Below are 20351 nucleotides of genomic sequence, written 5' to 3'. Positions count from 1 at the left end.
CTCTGCCGTCCATCTTACGACATAAAATAAATTAAAATTTTAAACAATGAATAAGAAATTCATTATGAGGATAAATGAAGATAAATAAAGATGGGGTGAAAATGGGTGGACATGAATGAGAATAAAATCATGGATTTTCCTAGGGTTCGACGCTTTACCAACTAAGCCACTGCGCTCCTTCGAGAATCGAAGTTTCTTATCGTCTATATTAATTTAATCGAGCTTATATTTGTCGACATCCACAAGAAAAATATATCTACAAATAAAATTTGAAATATGTAAAATAAATAAACAAATTTCTAATTAAAAATAAATAAAAAAAAAAAAATAAAATAAAATACCATTTGTCAGAAGCGAACCCGGAACTTTTTCTATACCACACGACATACTCAAAATTGTATTATATCACGTGTATATAATATTAGTAGTGTATTAGTAGTAGTAGTAGTAGTAGTAGTGGCTCCTTAACACTCACTTGATATAATCCTCGTTCATAGCAGCCCCTCTTGGTCTGGTCTGGTGGGAACTCTGGGTCGCCGTAGTAGGGATGAAGCGGCTGGTCGCTGGTCGGCACAGAGCGTACAGCAATATAGCATTAAACCCATCACGTGGCATTGGGCTGGCGCCGAGTTGGTGGGAGATTCAAAAATGTAGCTGGCAAACTTATGCGAGCTGTTCTTACACACAGCAACGCACCGACTTACGGCATTCTGACCTGGTAAGCCGCCAGTGTCTGATCGTTCTTAAATAAAAAATTTACGGAGAGCACGAAGCCTCTGCCGCGAGTTTTTCATTATTATTATTTATCTAATTCAACAATCGACACTTTATTATTTATATTTAATATCTAGTAACAATAAAAAAGACAATCACCAATTACCTTCCAAAGGATTTAAATTACGCTTATTTATTTTCTTCAGTAGTGATTTTAAAATAAATATTATTGTTTAAAAAAGACAACGTCCTGTGCACAATTAAAGAGCTTTATTTAAAAAATATATATTTATATAATATAATAATATTAATTACTGATAAAAGTCTGCAGGTGCAGGTGTAAATTATAAAAATATTTAGTTTGTGTCGAGAAAGTGTGTGTGTGTGTTAATGTGTAGGAAAGACTGTAGTAAGCCCAAGTTTAAAAGTTAAATCATCAACAAAACTGTCAAAGTATAGTGTTTAGTTGTATTTGTATGTAACTTGGGCTGGTAAAACCGTTAAAGTCTATAGTCTATACCTACTAGTAGTTGTGGATGTAGTAGCAGTGAGTGTTATTCTATTCCAAGAATTAAACTGACGACTCAAATTATAGCCGGCAAATAATAAAACTGCCGACAGAGACTGGATCTCTGGAAAGGTTCCATTTAAAAAATAAAATAAAAGGAAAAAATTGATTGAAGGATAATTCGATCGAGTTTAACATGGATCTATTGTGCTGCGAGACTACTGAGGAAACAGAATGTCATGCTTATCCGGATCCAGCTCTTCTTGGAGACGACAGAGTTCTACAGAATTTACTAAAAACTGAGGAACGTTACGCACCCAGCAGTTCTTACTTTGAATGCGTCCAGAGAGACATCACGCCGCTCATGCGCAAGATTGTCGCCGAGTGGATGTTGGAGGTGAGTCTCGTTCATATCCGGTACACGTGTCGATTAAATACAATCGACGTACTGTATTAACTAGACTACTTACTATTATCATTATTGTTATTAATTTAATGTATTATTTTATTTGTATGTCGGTGGTAAGTGACCGGTAAGGATTCTGGACCGCACGTGCGCAAACTATTCGCTCGAGGTCGCCGTCCCTCGAACCCAATTTCGCTCGGCATCCGGTTTACCATTATTTTTTACTTGACAATTTAAACCACAGCCCGTATATTAAAATTTCATGATAATCGAAGATTTAAATTGGTGAAGGAGCCACAACTAAAGAAAAATATAAATGCTAATTTTTTTGGCTGACCTTGGCCGGATATTTATTTTGTTGGCCTTTAAAAATTCCTCGTATCGTACGCCGTACAGGTATCAAAATCAAACACCAACTCGGCCAACTTTTAAATTCCATCATAGTATACTCCAACTAAATATTTATAATATTTTGTTCATACAGAAAAAAAAATAAGATTTTTTGGTGCAAGAAAAATTTTTCAAAAGTTAACAGACAATTGATAATTTAAAAAAAAAAAAAAACTAAAAATATACACATATAGAAAATTTAAAAAACTAGGTGCAATTTTTTCAAATCATTTGCCCTTAAGTTTTGCCGTTGTCTTAAACTATTTCTAATCTTGGTACTTTCGTAGCTGCAATACACAATATCAACTAGTAACAGACTTCCTTTTCGTCTGGTTTGGCTATGGTAATGAGTTCTGTCGTTTCCGGACGAACGGACGAACGGATGGATGGATTGTGCCGGCAAATAAAAAAAAAATCTTAAACTTGTCTCGTTGGGAAACTCGGCATTCAGCATTTCGGGTTTTAAACTTGATTAATTGATTTCTTAAAGTCTAAGAAAGAATTAGTATTAGTAATAGTATTACTATTATCATTATGAATAATGTATATAAAGGACACTGAAATTGAATGAAATTGTGAATTAACTTGCCAAACAAGTATTTAACTTACGTACTATAGAATAAAAAGTAAAAAGAAGATAAATAATAGTGGGTACCGGTCTTTTGTGAAAGTCGCCGTAGAATAGAACAAGTTGTTTTTGGCCCTGGCTCGGTTCTTTAATCGACCAATCGTTTTATCATAAAAGTATACCGACTAGATATATATGTAAGTTTAAATAGTAACGTGGCGTAATTGTATGACTCTTTTCGGTTAAAAATGATTGTAAAAATGACCTTGAATACTTGTTATATATATATATATAGTATAGTAAAGATGAGAGTTTAAAATTACATGTAGAGATTGCGAAAGAAAGAGAGTAAGAAAAAAAAACGTGACAAGACTTTGGGAACGTAATCAACAGGTTTGCCATAAATTCCTAAGGTACTTAGTAAAGTAATAATTTTATTATTCAAAGTGTTAGTTGTTATTAAATATTAACAAAGTATAAATTTAAAAAGTTAAATTACTTTGTTGAACAGGAATAATAAATGCGATACAAATCCGATCTAAAAATAGTTGTATAGCTGCTCGAGCTAATTGGCAAGATATTTTTGTCTTGTATAATTACAGCTGAATATATGAAAGGGCGCGAGCTAAGACTGGTCACGGTCATTACCCACCCTTGTATTAATTTAAACATCCTCGGGCATTTCACCCTCTTTATTAAACTCAAAACTTGTAATAACAATTTAACTTTATTCTTACCCGGGAATATAATAGTGTTTTAAATTCATCGGCACTAGATAAAAAAATTATTTTATTGTTTATCTTACGGATTAATGGCAAAAATTTATATTTAATATCATTTGAATCAATAGCGCCACCGAGACGACAGTCTTAATGATAAAGATAACAGACTATTCGTTGTTGCATTCCATCAACTGTCGTATCGGGTTAGTTTATAAATTAAATATTTATCGTTACCCGGAAAAAAATATTTTCCCGGAAATACGTCGAAAGGGGTAACTTTGGCCGAAATCACTCCGAAACCATAGAGTTTTATTCAAACAGGCCTAAATTTGGACAAAATCACGACGAAGCCGTAGAATTTTATTGAAAAAGACCGAAAACACCATGAAATTTTATTATTCTTAATAATTGGGTCAACAAAAAACAATTGGTCGGCTCATTTTTAGGCCTTGGGTCGGCAACTTTCCGCCCGAAAAAAAAATTTCATTATTATTTTGGCTTGAAATTTTTGTACTTGGGTAAAATAATTAAATCGTGTTCACGGTGTGTGAAGTTAACACGGGATACTTATAATAATATAACAAGTACATATTTTATTTTTCTATACTCGTAAATTTATCCAAGTTGATTCGTCAAAGATTTATTACTTCTCTGACTTCCTTTATATTCTGCGTATCGCAGCCTTTAATTAAAAATAAAAATAATAATAATAATATAAACAATGATTGTTTTAGGTTTGCGAAGAAAGAAAGTGCCAAGAAGAAGTGTTCCCATTGTCAATGAATTACCTCGACAGATTTTTGTCTATATGTCCAATCAGAAAAACGCAACTACAATTACTGGGAACGGCGTGTCTTTTATTGTCATCGAAACTCCGTGAGACTAGGCCACTGACTGCCGATCTCCTCGTTTATTACACCGACAACTCAATCACACTCGATGACCTCTGGGTATGTTTAAAGCTGTTGACCAAAAATATAAATAATGATTAAACCAATTCATTCAACCATGAGTTGTGAATTTATATTACACTTTGTACACGTTATGTATTTCGCAATTGTTTTTATAGTACTACTATACGCTGTTATTCTCCGAATATACATACGTGAGTTTTATTATTTAGGATATAGCATACATACATAATAATGGACAACGTCATGAATATAATTGTATTAGTTTAGGTACCGCTAGTTTTTTAACATTACCAAGGTTAAACACTGAGAAATATATATTTGCACGTGTGACGATACTATCTAGTAGTAAAAGAGTAGGGGAGGGGGTACAGACAAAACGGAGTACTGCTATTTCATAGGAGAAATTTAACAATTCATAAACTATAATAATATTTTTTTTTTTTTTTTTTTTTTTTTTTTTTAATTATCAAATTTACTTCCTTTTTATTTCAATAAATATTTTATTTTGAACTTGACCTTATAGATTTTTTATTGTTGATAAAAAATATTTTTTTCTTCATAAACTTTATCATTGATAATTTTTTTTTTCTTATATATATATAAATATATATATAGTTTTATTTTATGTTTATGATGAAAAAAATCTATGTTTATTTAACACGTAACGTTATATTTATCAGTTAAAAGTTGATTATAATCTCGGCAATGAAGAAAGTGCACGTGGCTTGAATTTTTACATAAAAATTATTGTTCAAATAATTTAAGAATAAAAAAAAATAATGATAATAATATTGAATTGAATAATATATAAATAAAAGTTTAGACAGAGCAAAATTAGTATCGTAATACCAACGCAGTTTAATCACTAGATTTATTGTTTTGTAATCAGAATCGTGCTCTCAGCCGCCCCTCGGGTGACCTCATCTATCGTTTTTAGTGCGTGCGAACTCACACGCTCATTTAAAGAACAAACTTTGTCAATATTACTTTTCATTGACAACCTTTTTTTGAACAAATATTTCAATAAAAAAATAACCCCGTGCAATCAGACATTTGATTACGTCAGACATTGTCTAGTCAAAGTTCTTAATTTATTTCTAAGAACTTTAAAGTACAAGTTTGAAGTTGGGTAAACAGCCGATAGCCCGAGCCTCAATAGATAACAGCTCGTGATATCAACATTAGAGAGATCCTCGAGGTTTACTCGTTAGTTAATTAACAAATCCATTAAATTTAGTTGTGATAAATGCTTTTGTCAACGAAAAGTTAGAGCTCAATAAATATTAAAGTTGCCATCTTATAAATAAATGTATATGTATAAAGCGATACCAGGTCAAAAAATTTCAAGTCGACAAAAGAATAAAATTTTTTTTAGGCGTAAGCTTGAAAATTTTCTATAATTCTATTAAAAAAAAAAAAATATTATGGCAGAAAAAACGCCGACTTAATTTATCTGCCACTTTTTGGCTTTTTCCAATAAAATTGTATAGTTCCGGTGTGATTTCGGTCAGATTTAGCCTTCTCGGCTCTTATTCAGCGTATATTCGATCAAATATTTTCACTCAGGATGTTAAATAATAACAAAACTGATGAAATTCCGGCCGGGTGGGTCTACTGCTATACTGCTGGTCCCTGCAGGAGCCACAAAAGAAACGCAAGAGCAGGTGAGAGCCAGGTGGTGTCTTCGGAAGGGTGCACCGGGCCCGTGCTCAGCCAGCAGCTGCTACTCAGATGGATGCATAAAATGCATATGCACCCCTTCTCTTCTTCTTTTCTTATTCTCTTCTCTTCTCAACATAATACTCGCTCTTAAACTTGCTCTTATTCATTTCTTCTTTACACTTATGTACATATATATCGTATAATATATAATACCGACTTACGAAACAGATGAAGAATTCATAAAAGAGTTCACCTCTGCGACAAGTCGAAGCGTGCCCACAGCTATTACTTTTTACAGCTGCTGCTCCCAGTATTATCGTTTCATTACATTGTACTATTCCTATTTATTTATTATCAATATCCAAGCTCTGCACGTGAGAATCACAATAAGTTGAAGTTCGATCACAATCTGGGTATATAAGCCGAGTCAAGCGATCTAGTAATTGCGGACTCTACTGACAGATGCAACCAACCAAATCGAGTGTTTTATTTAATGCAAGAGCATTGGAGTGATGATTAGAGTTAAAAGTTAACTCTAGCTTAAAGCTGACGGATATTATCGAGCACCTGCCCACGCAATTAAAGAGCACGTGACTTGAACATATTCGCTACACTCCGTCTAATTTATAAACGAGTGTTTTTTGCACCTGCTTTGAGCTTCGCGCAAGATCCCCCTCAATCTACACTAATTCCCCCCATATATATAATTTTTTTTTCTTGTTTTTTTTTTTTTTTTTTTTTTTCACTACTACGAGCCACAACACATTCGTAAATTACAAGGCACATGTGTCGACCTGTTGGTAATTTTAAAATTTTGTGGGTGGATACCAATCGGTATTTAAATTCTTCAGCTCTACGATATTTTTTAATGGAAATAATTTATTATTTTTATTATTGGAAGATACAAAGGGTTGAAGAAAAGACTCAAGACAAAGTCAAGACCACCTGTCGACGTCAATGTATATATTTATTTATATATTTATATATATTTCCAAGGTGCAACAGGTGCATTCACCTTGTGGCTCGATTACTATGCTCGTAAGTTGTAAGCAAGAACACATGGTGGCCGGAACTGGAAGTTTTTTAAGACTAAAACCAGCGGAAGAAGAGTAAAAAGTTTTTCGCATGAGATATTTTTCATAAACTTTCTATTCGATATTTACTTTGAAGCGCCAGTTATTAAAAAGGTCTTTTTTTATTCAACACTTACTACATGTATAAATTTTAAAAGACCATTTGCCGATGAAACTCGTCATCAATCCTCTTAGTCGTTTTCTCAGGGTCTTCATTGTGTCAGAGATTTAGACACAGCCGGATCGTAAAACCGGATGGAATTTCGCAGTTAAAAAATGCCCGCAAGGCTTTCTCATACAATTTAAACCATTAGAAAAAGAAACAAGAAAAAGAAGAGGAAGAAAAATATTAAAAAACAAGATGATGATGACGATAAATATATGTATCCACTAATACAAATATTTCGCAAAATATTTATTGTGAAATATAACCATGGGAATTATAAAATTCCTCAAGACTCAGTAATTTAATGAAAGATAAAAAAATTAATAATGATATTCATCAATCAATTAGCTTGATTATCTTACACCAGAGCCCAATAGAGGGGAATATCATTCTCAGCATATATATTATTATAATGCTATTAGAAATACATACATAGTTTGGCTATGATGGCATCCTCTAGTCAAAGTGGCCGTGACTATGGCCCATTGGTGGGAGTTATTGACCGGCCATGAGGTCTTAACTTGACTTGTAAAGATGTATTTGTGTGGTCTAAACTTTTTCAAACACACACACACACACTCTTTTACACGTACATGACAAATTCAATGTGAGTTTTCTAACATTAGCTCTGCGGATGTGACGTTTCAAGAGAAACGTTTGGCCTTATACGATTAAAATGACATGTCCTAAAACTACTGGCAATATTTTAGCCTTATTATCATTATCATTATTATTATTATAACTATTAGTTAGGTTAATTTAAAATTTAAACAATTATTTAATCAATGAATGAATTAATTTATTTAAAATAAATTAAACCTGAGAAGTCAGAAAAAAACTTTCTAATCTAGCAATCGGTGCGGGTCCCGGGCAATTAATATTTAATCAATGACTGCTGATCAAACACCGAGATCTTTGGAGCCGTAATAGATTTAAGTGTCGTAACGTGCCTGTGATGGCTGCTACGAATTTTTCGGCTGGATTTTTTTCGAGGCATTTAAAATATAAATTAACAACGGAGGATAGGGCTGGTAACAAGAGAAAGAATAGCAGATGTGAGGCTCTTCCAGGAAGAAAGGACACTTCAGAGAGTGCCGGGAAAGCGGTGGTGGGATTTGAATGTTGAAGCGGGATATTGAAGCGGAAAAAAAAGAAAAAACAAGATTTATAAGCATAAGAATGGAAAAAGCTGTAGTATGCGAATGTAATCTGGCTCTTTGTACCTTATTTTGGCTAAAATGCTCGACGCCTTCGGCTTCTCAGACATTTTTATTTTAAAATTCCTTTTTTTATTTATTCCAATACTTACAATACTCTTTATTTTATTTCGGAAGAGCGTATACGTATCCAAAGGATCCCAATATCCTATCGATTGCTGGTTGAACCCAGATAATACGTACCCCAGTTCGGGGAATTTGTCGGGCAGGTATAAGCGTCTCGTCTTTCTGCGAATATGTACCCGATCTAAAAAGATTCCGTTAAGATTTATATTAGTGAGCTTTTATTTAATATATTAATTCTTTTCTTAACTTTTTTTATAATTAAATTAGTTTTCTAAAAGTAGAATGCTGATGATTCACTAGTCGGTTTTATACATAAAAACGTTTTGGTGTCAGAGGTACCGCGATTTTGTCGCCCACGTGTCTGCTTCTTTTCGCTCACGTCCCAAATCTCACCATCAAAATTAATAACTTACATAACATCATCTAATAAATTTTTATCTCCAACGCCTTTTATTATTTATAATCCATTGATTCACCAAAAATATGGATTTAAAAATGGCCGAGTCATTACGTAAAAGACAATAAAATAAAGATAAAGTAATTTAGGAATTTTTTTAAAAATTAACTACTGGTTTTAACGCTCAATCGTTAAATTATTTTTAATCGACAGTCTAATTAAAAACAATTCATTAATAGCCAGTTATTAATTGACAGCTGATAAGTCGATTTAAAAAAAACGTCACAAGGATGTGTGGCAACAAAATATAAATTTAGAAAAGCGTGCGTGCGAACCGATACACTTACACGTTACCACGCATGCCCTTTTACCTGCTCACCTTATAGCAATACAATAAAAATAAACAATTATTGTATGTATGTCGACGATCGTCAACAATAAGACTCCACTCGGTTTATTTTATCTCTCCCTTGGTACGATAGCATACCGATACCGAATACCACCGATAGAAATTAAATAACAAATAGTTATCAGAAAGTTAATCGGGCAATTAAAAAGCCCCTTTACACTAGTAAGTACTTGTTGATATAATAATAATAATAATAATAATAATGATAATGATAATGATAGTTGTTGTAGTAGGAGTTGGAGTACTACTAGTAGTATTACGTGTGTGACAATTGTTTCATTGTCTTAAATATAATTTATTTATCGTAATTGCAAGATCTTCATAGTACTACGTAGCGTACTATATAATACTACAGGCGAGAAAGTTTGTTAAAAATTACTGTGTAGTGTGTGGTTGTGTGGTTGTGTGCTGGGGCGATGGGAAGTATCGTGTGTCCAGGTGAATGAAACAAAGCCATCACCAGTAACACAGACAAAGATATATGTACATAAAGAAAGAGAGGATACGAGATCGTCACGCTCGACACAACGGTGCCTACGCGTTTATTTCTTTTCATACTTCCTTTTTACTCTTTAAGTTAAGCCACGGTACGCTGCGTACGCTCATACTGGATACCAATTTAATTCTATACTCGATCTTAACTCGAGGATCTAGCTCGAGGGTACTAGAGTTGCGGTTTTAATCCAGACCTTGATAATATCATTTTTTTTTTTGCCACCTCCAGCGCGACGCGCTCTGTGCTTTACGATCGACATTATTATTTCGAGCTATTCACTGACGTTTAATCATCTCTGCACTCTTTTGATTATTCTGAAGTGGGTTACATTGTATACCAATACAAAGACAATTTATTAAAGAATAATTTGACCTGGTATTGAGCTAATTCACTATTCCATTGATTCAAAATAAATGATTTTACTCCAAAACCCATTTGAAAATCGCTATTATTTAAATTTAATATTTAAAATGCAGTAAATTGTAATTTAAAAATTTCTAAAGAAACATAAATGTTACAGAGGTGGGAGCAGCTGGTGGTTTCAAAGTTAAAATGGGAATTGTCAGCGGTAACGCCTGGTGACTTTCTCCTGCACATCCTCAGCCGTCTCCCAGTTGATTCACGGGCATGGGACTTTTTGATGATAAAACGGCATGCGCAGACCTTCATTGCACTCAGCGCGAGAGGTGAGAATAAATTTTCTGTTGTTGGAGTACACTAACTGTTGTATGCTATCGCTGGTTACCCTCAAAACACCATATAGAGTACCATGTGTGAATTTTGTTACATCCTCTTAAAGTACAGCTTAAAATAACCGCAGCGTAATATAATTATACTTTCTTTTTTCGAAACCACCCTGTAGTGGCTCCGCCGTAGCTGGGTCGTTCTGCGGTAGCAGTTTGCAGTAGCAGACAAAAAATAAAAAATAAAAACCCGTATCATTCTTTCCTGTGTTTTATGCGCATTAAATTGCGCATAAAATACTCCCGAAGATTTTTTTTATTCTCACGGCGGGAAAATTTAAAAATTTTGCGGGTCGAATAAAATTTAGCTTGTTTATGGACTAGTGTAAGTAGATAATTGCAATTTTGAACGGTGTATCGGTTATTCCAAGGCCAGACTGATGGCAAATAATGGAGACCGTCTGGTATATTTAGTCCCCGAGTCGTCGTCTTGGAGCTGATGATGTTTAACCGGTTAAAGAAAATCCACCGAAGCCTTTTTATTTTTCACGCTTATCGCATTCCTGCGTTATCTTTGATAGCTAGATTTCATTACGGCATTAACACTCTTACAATAATAATAATAATAATTATTATTATTATTATTATTATTATTACAGTTGAGCTCTTTAAATGTATATTGTTATAGTTATAGTTATAGTTATTGGTTTAGTTAGTACAGACTTTTGAGTGTTACACGAGGCTCTAAAATATATCGAGTTATAATTATCCAAGCAGACGTCGCTAATTGTCTGTCTATTTATTTTGTTACAGAGTACAAATTTTCAATGTACACGCCGAGTATGATTGCAGCTGCTAGCATCGCAGCGGCACTTCACGGACTCGATTGGACTGGAAAAAGTGGTTATGGACTTGCTGGACTGCTCGATGAACTTACCCGTATCACAGCCATTGAACAGGTTTGTTCAATAATTATTCAAATACATATATCTATATATATACACATATACATTTTTTTTTCGGCAAATAATTATCTATTTAAAATCATAAAAGTACCACATGTTATAACTAATAATAACAATATGTAAATTTTATCCGGAGTTTAAGAAATAAAAAAAAAATGTCATATGATATTAAAGAGCAGGTGCCGGGCATATGTTTTAGCACAAGAAACTTTTCAATTCTCAGCTTTTATATATTCGATAGTTCTCGGCATGGGTCTATATCATAAACTAAATTATTACTTGACAATTTATTAATTATTTATTATTATTTTTTAGGATTACTTACAAGGATGCCTCGAACAAGTTGAAGAAATGGTGTCGCAGGCGCGAATCGCCGGCACCAGTGATCAGTACCAGTCGTCAAATCAAACCGGGGGTAAAAGCCCACCTCTGAGACCGTTGGGGGATCAGAACACGAGCCAGGACAAGATAATGGAACATGAAAAGGCGGGCACACCTACTGACGTCAGAGATGTCCACTTTTGATCCTGGCTCGTTAAAAATAATAATTATTTGGAGATGTTCATTAACAAACTGATGGCTGATTGACATTCTTCCATCGATTTAGATTTTTTAAAATCGAGCAAATGATAAGTCATCAAGACAATCCAGGTTGTTGTTGCTCGTACGTCGATTGTGTCTCAAGTCTGCTAATCTGCTAATGTTTTGTCGTCAGACGTTAATTATTTGAGACAGACGTATTGGGGGAAGGCAATGCAATACGCTTTACGCATTTAGATTTTTTAAGTACACTTAATTAATTGCAAGGCGGTACTACGATTATTATTATTATTATTCAATTATTGAGTAAGAAAAAAAATAATAAAAATAACAAAAAAAAAAAACATCTAATGATGCAAAACAAAAAAATAATAATTGTAATAGTTTATTACAGACAGTAATAGTATCAATAATTATAATTAATAAATGATAGTCATATCAAGTCATCGAGGATTTTGTATATAGCGTATGATGAAAATAATTTAACGGATTATTATATTTTTATTATTTTATATTACGTATAACTGATTATGTGTTATTATTATTATTATCATTATGATTTTTTTAATTTCATATTGAGAATGGCATGACGATGTGTGACGTATGAGTGTTTAAATTGTAAGAGTGAATTAATCGAGTGATTTAAATTAAAAGTATGGAATAAAATGAACGTAATTGTGGTATTAGACGATGATTGAAAAAAATTATAATTAAAATTTAGCGGTTAGAAATTTTTTGTTTTTCCGCAGTTTATGTTTTATGTTTATAATTATTATTATTATTATTATTATTATTATTATTATTATTATTATATATTATATATATATTGTATTTAAAAAAAAAAAAAATGATGAAAATTTGAGAAATGTTGTGTTGAATCCGTTTGTAAATATTATAGTATATATAGCTTGTTCTAATTGATAATAATTATGATTTAAGGTATTTTAGGATATTAAAAAAACAGTTATTTAAATAATAATAATGATAACAATGATAATGTTGCCACATTTGAGATGTTTGAATTTTAAAAACGGACGCTGGGTCCAGAATTTAGTTGTGGCAGGATCTGAAAGTTGTAATTCTAGTAGATATGATTATTTATATCAATGAGAATTAGTTGGTACTTAAGTTTTAAATATAAAGAGCGTAATAACGTAAATAATTTTTTTATTGACCGAAATAATTAATGCTAATTAATATTATAATTAATTTTTTCTCGTGAAAAATATTTAGTCGGGATTAATTATTTCGTTCAGTAAATAAATGAAAATAAACAATAAAAAAGTTAAATCATACTTTTTATAACCAAATTGTAGTACAATTTAAAATGTGAATAATATAAATAACTTTTGTTTCTGGAACAAATAGATATACAAATGTACCATATAGTAATGTTATAGTTTAGCTGTTAATAATAATAATGATAATAATGATAATGAATAAAAAAAAATTGAACTGGGAATCGTACTCGGAGTTTTTGAAAATTTTTAAAATCAACAAATAAATATATTTATTATTATTATTGTTATTATTATAGATTAATATTATTGTTATATTGTAATAACGTAAATATTACGTTAAAAAATAAAAATATTCCGTGTACCTGTTGACAAGGTGTTTAGAAATTCTTGTGAATTAAATCAGGTACGATTAATTCGATATAATGATCTAGTGCCTTGAAAAAAAAAAAAAAAAAAAACACAATAAAAACCTGAGAAAAATTAATAATTAATATCAGTACGATAATTCCAGTGAAGACTATTTAATTAAATTGTTGGATGATCACCGCAAGAATATAATTTTTTACATGCAAATGTGAACTGTTTTTTTTCTTTTATTATTTTTATGCGGCACTTGATGCCTTGATGTATAATTAATTAGCTGTAATAGTTTTAATATTCAGGATAACTTTGACACGTCCATTTACTAGTTTGCAATAGACCATTGATATACCTCAAGCTCATTATTAAATTCTCCACATGATTCCTTATTATTAAGACCTGTAAGTTATAAATGTCTGGAATCACTCTGATTTTTTTTTTAATTTAATAAAAATCTAAATTTGTAATATGTAACTCTTTACTTCATTGTACATATCACACTTGCGAAACGCATAGTCGAAAAATAAAGTATTCGTATTTTATACACAAATAATAAGATTTATTTATTTTTTATTTTATTAAATCTTTGATCCTTGTAGAAAATTAGTAACTACCAGCAACTTGCAGTCACTAGGTGACTGCTCAAATGCAGTGGAGTCGCGTTATTAGTCCGACTCAATGATATTCAGTCATAATTAGTGACAGAGTAATTAAAGTATTAATTTAGTTACAGAAAATAAGTATGATCGTCTTTTTTCTCGTGTAATTTAAATGTAATTCGAATGATAGAAATGAATCTATTTATCACGATACTTGGCAATTGAAAAAAGTTTGAATTATGAAGAGGCACAAGTTCAAGTCAAGATTTATCTCATGATACCAATTTCAATAGCATTAACTAATTCTATCACATAGATATGGCGGGAACAATATTTTCCTTTTTCTCTTAATAATATAGATAATTCTATGGCGGTATTAATGACAAAAGGACACAATTTTTTACGCTGTTATGGCTTATAAAAGTTTCTAAAAACCAAAAAGACGTATACTATTTTTTAAATAACAAATCAGTCTGTAGACTGATTTTATAGTTGAAAAAATAAAATTTGAAAGCTAAAAAATATTTAACTTGAATTATACGCCTTTTTAGCTTTCAAAAAATATATTTTTTTATTTAAAGCTTTAAAATAAGTCCCAAAATCATTGGTAATAAAAAAAATTACAGTCCATTTGGAACTAGTAATGCGAAATATTTATACATATTTAATTGAAACAGTATTTGAATAATAAATAATTAAATGAAAACAAATTTGTTCAATTAAATAATAATCATAACAAAGTAGCTGTTTTACTTTTAATTACGCAGATGAAATTCGGGAAATCGACTCTGCCAGATGTTCTGACATCATAGTTGGACACTTAGATGCTTGTAGGCTTTCGGGACTGAAACTAATACAATGAAGAAAGAGTTGATTTTTCTAAGCGTATTCTGACACCACTTCGAAATGTCAATGTTGATAATTCTGATGAATTCAAATTTGGCGCTCTACTATCAGTGACACTGATATTATCACCTGTTCATAAGCATGTCTACCTAACGTACCTGATAAATTTGAATTTGGCTCTTTAAATTAACCAAAAATAATTTATTGTAATTGCTTAAACACGTGCAAAGTTGTAATCGGCTATTTTATTTATTTACATAATTATTGTTTTATTTATTTATTTATTGTTTGATTTATTTATTGTTGTAGTTATTTATTTATTTATTTTCTTATTTAGTTATTGATTTATTTAAAATTTATTTTGTTCGTGTACGATTGATTATATCATGGATCGTAACAACGTCCCACGTCGCCGAAGAGATGGCGGATTACAAAGAGTAGGTAAAAAAAAATGATGTACTATTATATATTAGAGTGGTCGTTAAAAATTAAAATTTCTCAGGAGCTCCGTAAAAAGTTTCTTTTTAGTAGAGAAATACTTAAGAAATTTTAATAATTCTTTTTAAGTAAATAGAACATGTGCCTCAAGACAATCAAAGTTCATTTTTCGAGTATGTTCAAAAGACAGCACTCGGAAACAATCAAAATACTTGAGTGAGATTTAAACATTTAAATTTTCGGTTTAAATTTTCAGCGTGGTCATGATTTCACAATTATCAACATTTGCTGCCACGAGAAAGAAAGGAATTGAAAATAAAGATTCAAATTTTTCTCTAGGATTTCTCTAGGATTTGTCTAGGATTCTCAGCGAAATGAATTTTTGTAAGTTTTCCCTAGGATTTCTCTAGGATTTGTCTAGGATTCTCAGCAAAATTATATTTTCTAAGTTTTCCCTAGGATTTCTCTAGGATTTGTCTAGGATTCTCAGCGGAATGAATTTTTCTAAGTTTTCTCTAGGATTTGTCTAGGATTTGTCTAGGATTTGTCTAGGATTCTCAGCGAAATGAATTTTTCTAAGTTTTCTCTAGGATTTCTCTAGGATTTGTCTGGGATTCTCAGCGGAATGAATTTTTCTAAGTTTTCCCTAGGATTTCTCTAGGATTTGTCTAGGATTCTCAACGAAACGAATTTTTCTAAGTTTTCTCTAGGATTTCTCTAGGATTTGTCTAGAATTCTCAGCGAAATGAAATTTTCTAGGATATCTCTAGGATTTCTCTAGGATTTGTCTAGGATTCTCAGCGAAATGAAATTTTTCTAAGTTTTCTCTAGGATTTCTCTAGGATTTGTCTAGGATACTTAGCGAAATGAAATTTTCTAAGTTTTCTCTAGGATTTCTGTAGGATTTGTCTAGGATTCTCAGCGGAATAAATTTTTCTAAGTTTTCCCTAGGATTTCTCTAGGATTTGTCTAGGATTCTCAGCGAAATGAATTTTTCTAAGTTTTCTCTAGGATTTCTCTAGGATTTGTCTAGGATTCTCAGCGAAATAAAATTTTCTAAGATTTCTCTAGGATTTCTCTAGGATTTTTCTAGGATTTGTCTAGGATTCTCAGCGAAATGAAATTTTCTAAGTTTTTCCTAGGATTTCTCTAGGATTTGTCTAGGATTCTCAGCGAAATGAATTTTTCTAAGTTTTCTCTAGGATTTCTCTAGGATTTGTCTAGGATTCTCAGCGAAATGAAATTTTCTAAGTTTTCTCTAGGATTTCTCTAGGATTTGTCTAGGATTCTCAGCGGAATGAATTATTCTAAGTTTTCCCTAGGATTTATCAAGGATTTGTCTAGGATTCTCAGCGAAATGAATTTTTTTAAGTTTTCTCTAGGATTTCTCTAGGATTTGTCTAGGATTCTCAGCGAAATAAAATTTTCTAAGTTTTCCCTAGAATTTCTCTAGGATTTGTCTAGGATTCTCAGCGAAATGAATTTTTCTAAGTTTTCTCTAGGATTTCTCTAGGATTTGTCTAGGATTCTCAGCGAAATGAAATTTTCTAAGTTTTCTCTAGGATTTCTCCAGGATTTGTCTAGGATTTGTCTAGGATTTGTCTAGGATTCTCAGCGGAATGAATTATTCTAAGTTTTCCCTAGGATTTATCTAGGATTTGTCTAGGATTCTCAGCGAAATGAATTTTTCTAAGTTTTCTCTAGGATTTCTCTAGGATTTGTCTAGGATTCTCAGCGAAATTAAATTTTCTAAGTTTTCTCAAGGATTTTTCTAGGATTTCTCTAGGATTTGTCTAGGATTCTCAGCAAAATTATATTTTCTAAGTTTTCCCTAGGATTTCTCTAGGATTTCTCTAGGATTTGTCTAGGATTTTCAGCAAAATGATATTTTCTAAGTTTTCTCTAGGATTTGTGTAGGATTTGTCTAGGATTCTCAGCGGAATGAATTATTCTAAGTTTTCCCTAGGATTTCTCTAGGATTTGTCTAGGATTCTCAGCGAAATGAAATTTTTGTAAGTTTTCCCTAGGATTTCTCTAGGATTTGTCTAGGATTCTCAGCAAAATTATATTTTCTAAGTTTTCCCTAGGATTTCTCTAGGATTTGTCTAGGATTCTCAGCGAAATGAATTTTTCTAAGTTTTCTCTAGGATTTCTCTAGGATTTGTCTAGGATTCTCAGCGAAATGAATTTTTCTAAGTTTTCTCTAGGATTTCTCTAGGATTTGTCTAGAATTCTCAGCGAAATGAAATTTTCTAGGATATCTCTAGGATTTCTCTAGGATTTGTCTAGGATTCTCAGCGAAATGAATTTTTGTAAGTTTTCCCTAGGATTTCTCTAGGATTTGTCTAGGATTCTCAGCAAAATTATATTTTCTAAGTTTTCCCTAGGATTTCTCTAGGATTTGTCTAGGATTCTCAGCGGAATGAATTTTTCTAAGTTTTCTCTAGGATTTGTCTAGGATTTGTCTAGGATTTGTCTAGGATTCTCAGCGAAATGAATTTTTCTAAGTTTTCTCTAGGATTTCTCTAGGATTTGTCTAGGATACTTAGCGAAATGAAATTTTCTAAGTTTTCTCTAGGATTTCTGTAGGATTTGTCTAGGATTCTCAGCGGAATAAATTTTTCTAAGTTTTCCCTAGGATTTCTCTAGGATTTGTCTAGGATTCTCAGCGAAATGAATTTTTCTAAGTTTTCTCTAGGATTTCTCTAGGATTTGTCTAGGATTCTCAGCGAAATAAAATTTTCTAAGATTTCTCTAGGATTTCTCTAGGATTTTTCTAGGATTTGTCTAGGATTCTCAGCGAAATGAAATTTTCTAAGTTTTTCCTAGGATTTCTCTAGGATTTGTCTAGGATTCTCAGCGAAATGAATTTTTCTAAGTTTTCTCTAGGATTTCTCTAGGATTTGTCTAGGATTCTCAGCGAAATGAAATTTTCTAAGTTTTCTCTAGGATTTCTCTAGGATTTGTCTAGGATTTGTCTAGGATTTGTCTAGGATTCTCAGCGGAATGAATTATTCTAAGTTTTCCCTAGGATTTATCAAGGATTTGTCTAGGATTCTCAGCGAAATGAATTTTTTTAAGTTTTCTCTAGGATTTCTCTAGGATTTGTCTAGGATTCTCAGCGAAATAAAATTTTCTAAGTTTTCCCTAGAATTTCTCTAGGATTTGTCTAGGATTCTCAGCGAAATGAATTTTTCTAAGTTTTCTCTAGGATTTCTCTAGGATTTGTCTAGGATTCTCAGCGAAATGAAATTTTCTAAGTTTTCTCTAGGATTTCTCCAGGATTTGTCTAGGATTTGTCTAGGATTTGTCTAGGATTCTCAGCGGAATGAATTATTCTAAGTTTTCCCTAGGATTTATCTAGGATTTGTCTAGGATTCTCAGCGAAATGAATTTTTCTAAGTTTTCTCTAGGATTTCTCTAGGATTTGTCTAGGATTCTCAGCGAAATTAAATTTTCTAAGTTTTCTCAAGGATTTCTCTAGGATTTCTCTAGGATTTGTCTAGGATTTTCAGCAAAATGATATTTTCTAAGTTTTCTCTAGGATTTGTGTAGGATTTGTCTAGGATTCTCAGCGGAATGAATTATTCTAAGTTTTCCCTAGGATTTCTCTAGGATTTGTCTAGGATTCTCAGCGAAATGAAATTTTTGTAAGTTTTCCCTAGGATTTCTCTAGGATTTGTCTAGGATTCTCAGCAAAATTATATTTTCTAAGTTTTCCCTAGGATTTCTCTAGGATTTGTCTAGGATTCTCAGCGGAATGAATTTTTCTAAGTTTTCTCTAGGATATCTCTAGGATTTGTCTAGGATTCTCAGCGAAATGAATTTTTCTAAGTTTTCTCTAGGATTTCTCTAGGATTTGTCTAGAATTCTCAGCGAAATGAAATTTTCTAGGATATCTCTAGGATTTCTCTAGGATTTGTCTAGGATTCTCAGCGAAATGAATTTTTGTAAGTTTTCCCTAGGATTTCTCTAGGATTTGTCTAGGATTCTCAGCAAAATTATATTTTCTAAGTTTTCCCTAGGATTTCTCTAGGATTTGTCTAGGATTCTCAGCGGAATGAATTTTTCTAAGTTTTCTCTAGGATTTGTCTAGGATTTGTCTAGGATTTGTCTAGGATTCTCAGCGAAATGAATTTTTCTAAGTTTTCTCTAGGATTTCTCTAGGATTTGTCTGGGATTCTCAGCGGAATGAATTTTTCTAAGTTTTCCCTAGGATTTCTCTAGGATTTGTCTAGGATTCTCAACGAAACGAATTTTTCTAAGTTTTCTCTAGGATTTCTCTAGGATTTGTCTAGAATTCTCAGCGAAATGAAATTTTCTAGGATATCTCTAGGATTTCTCTAGGATTTGTCTAGGATTCTCAGCGAAATGAAATTTTTCTAAGTTTTCTCTAGGATTTCTCTAGGATTTGTCTAGGATACTTAGCGAAATGAAATTTTCTAAGTTTTCTCTAGGATTTCTGTAGGATTTGTCTAGGATTCTCAGCGGAATAAATTTTTCTAAGTTTTCCCTAGGATTTCTCTAGGATTTGTCTAGGATTCTCAGCGAAATGAATTTTTCTAAGTTTTCTCTAGGATTTCTCTAGGATTTGTCTAGGATTCTCAGCGAAATAAAATTTTCTAAGATTTCTCTAGGATTTCTCTAGGATTTTTCTAGGATTTGTCTAGGATTCTCAGCGAAATGAAATTTTCTAAGTTTTTCCTAGGATTTCTCTAGGATTTGTCTAGGATTCTCAGCGAAATGAATTTTTCTAAGTTTTCTCTAGGATTTCTCTAGGATTTGTCTAGGATTCTCAGCGAAATGAAATTTTCTAAGTTTTCTCTAGGATTTCTCTAGGATTTGTCTAGGATTTGTCTAGGATTTGTCTAGGATTCTCAGCGGAATGAATTATTCTAAGTTTTCCCTAGGATTTATCAAGGATTTGTCTAGGATTCTCAGCGAAATGAATTTTTTTAAGTTTTCTCTAGG

At 32.0% G+C, this 20351-nt stretch overlaps 1 protein-coding gene across 1 annotated transcript; it reads left to right on the top strand.

Annotated features, from left to right (window-relative positions):
- Positions 1-610: 610 nt before the first annotated feature.
- LOC103571676 (G1/S-specific cyclin-D2) lies at positions 611-14053 on the top strand. Its single transcript, XM_008549917.2, has 5 exons — positions 611-1619; positions 4043-4258; positions 10229-10394; positions 11205-11350; positions 11672-14053. The coding sequence occupies exons 1-5, from the start codon at positions 1419-1421 to the stop codon at positions 11879-11881; spliced, it is 939 nt and encodes a 312-aa protein (XP_008548139.1). The 5' UTR covers positions 611-1418; the 3' UTR covers positions 11882-14053.
- Positions 14054-20351: the final 6298 nt, after the last annotated feature.

This window comes from Microplitis demolitor, chromosome 10 (assembly GCF_026212275.2).
Source record: "Microplitis demolitor isolate Queensland-Clemson2020A chromosome 10, iyMicDemo2.1a, whole genome shotgun sequence".
NCBI classification, from domain to species: domain Eukaryota; kingdom Metazoa; phylum Arthropoda; class Insecta; order Hymenoptera; family Braconidae; genus Microplitis; species Microplitis demolitor.
The sequence above is the reverse complement of the archived record's forward strand: the minus strand, read 5'-3'. Positions and strand labels throughout refer to the sequence as shown.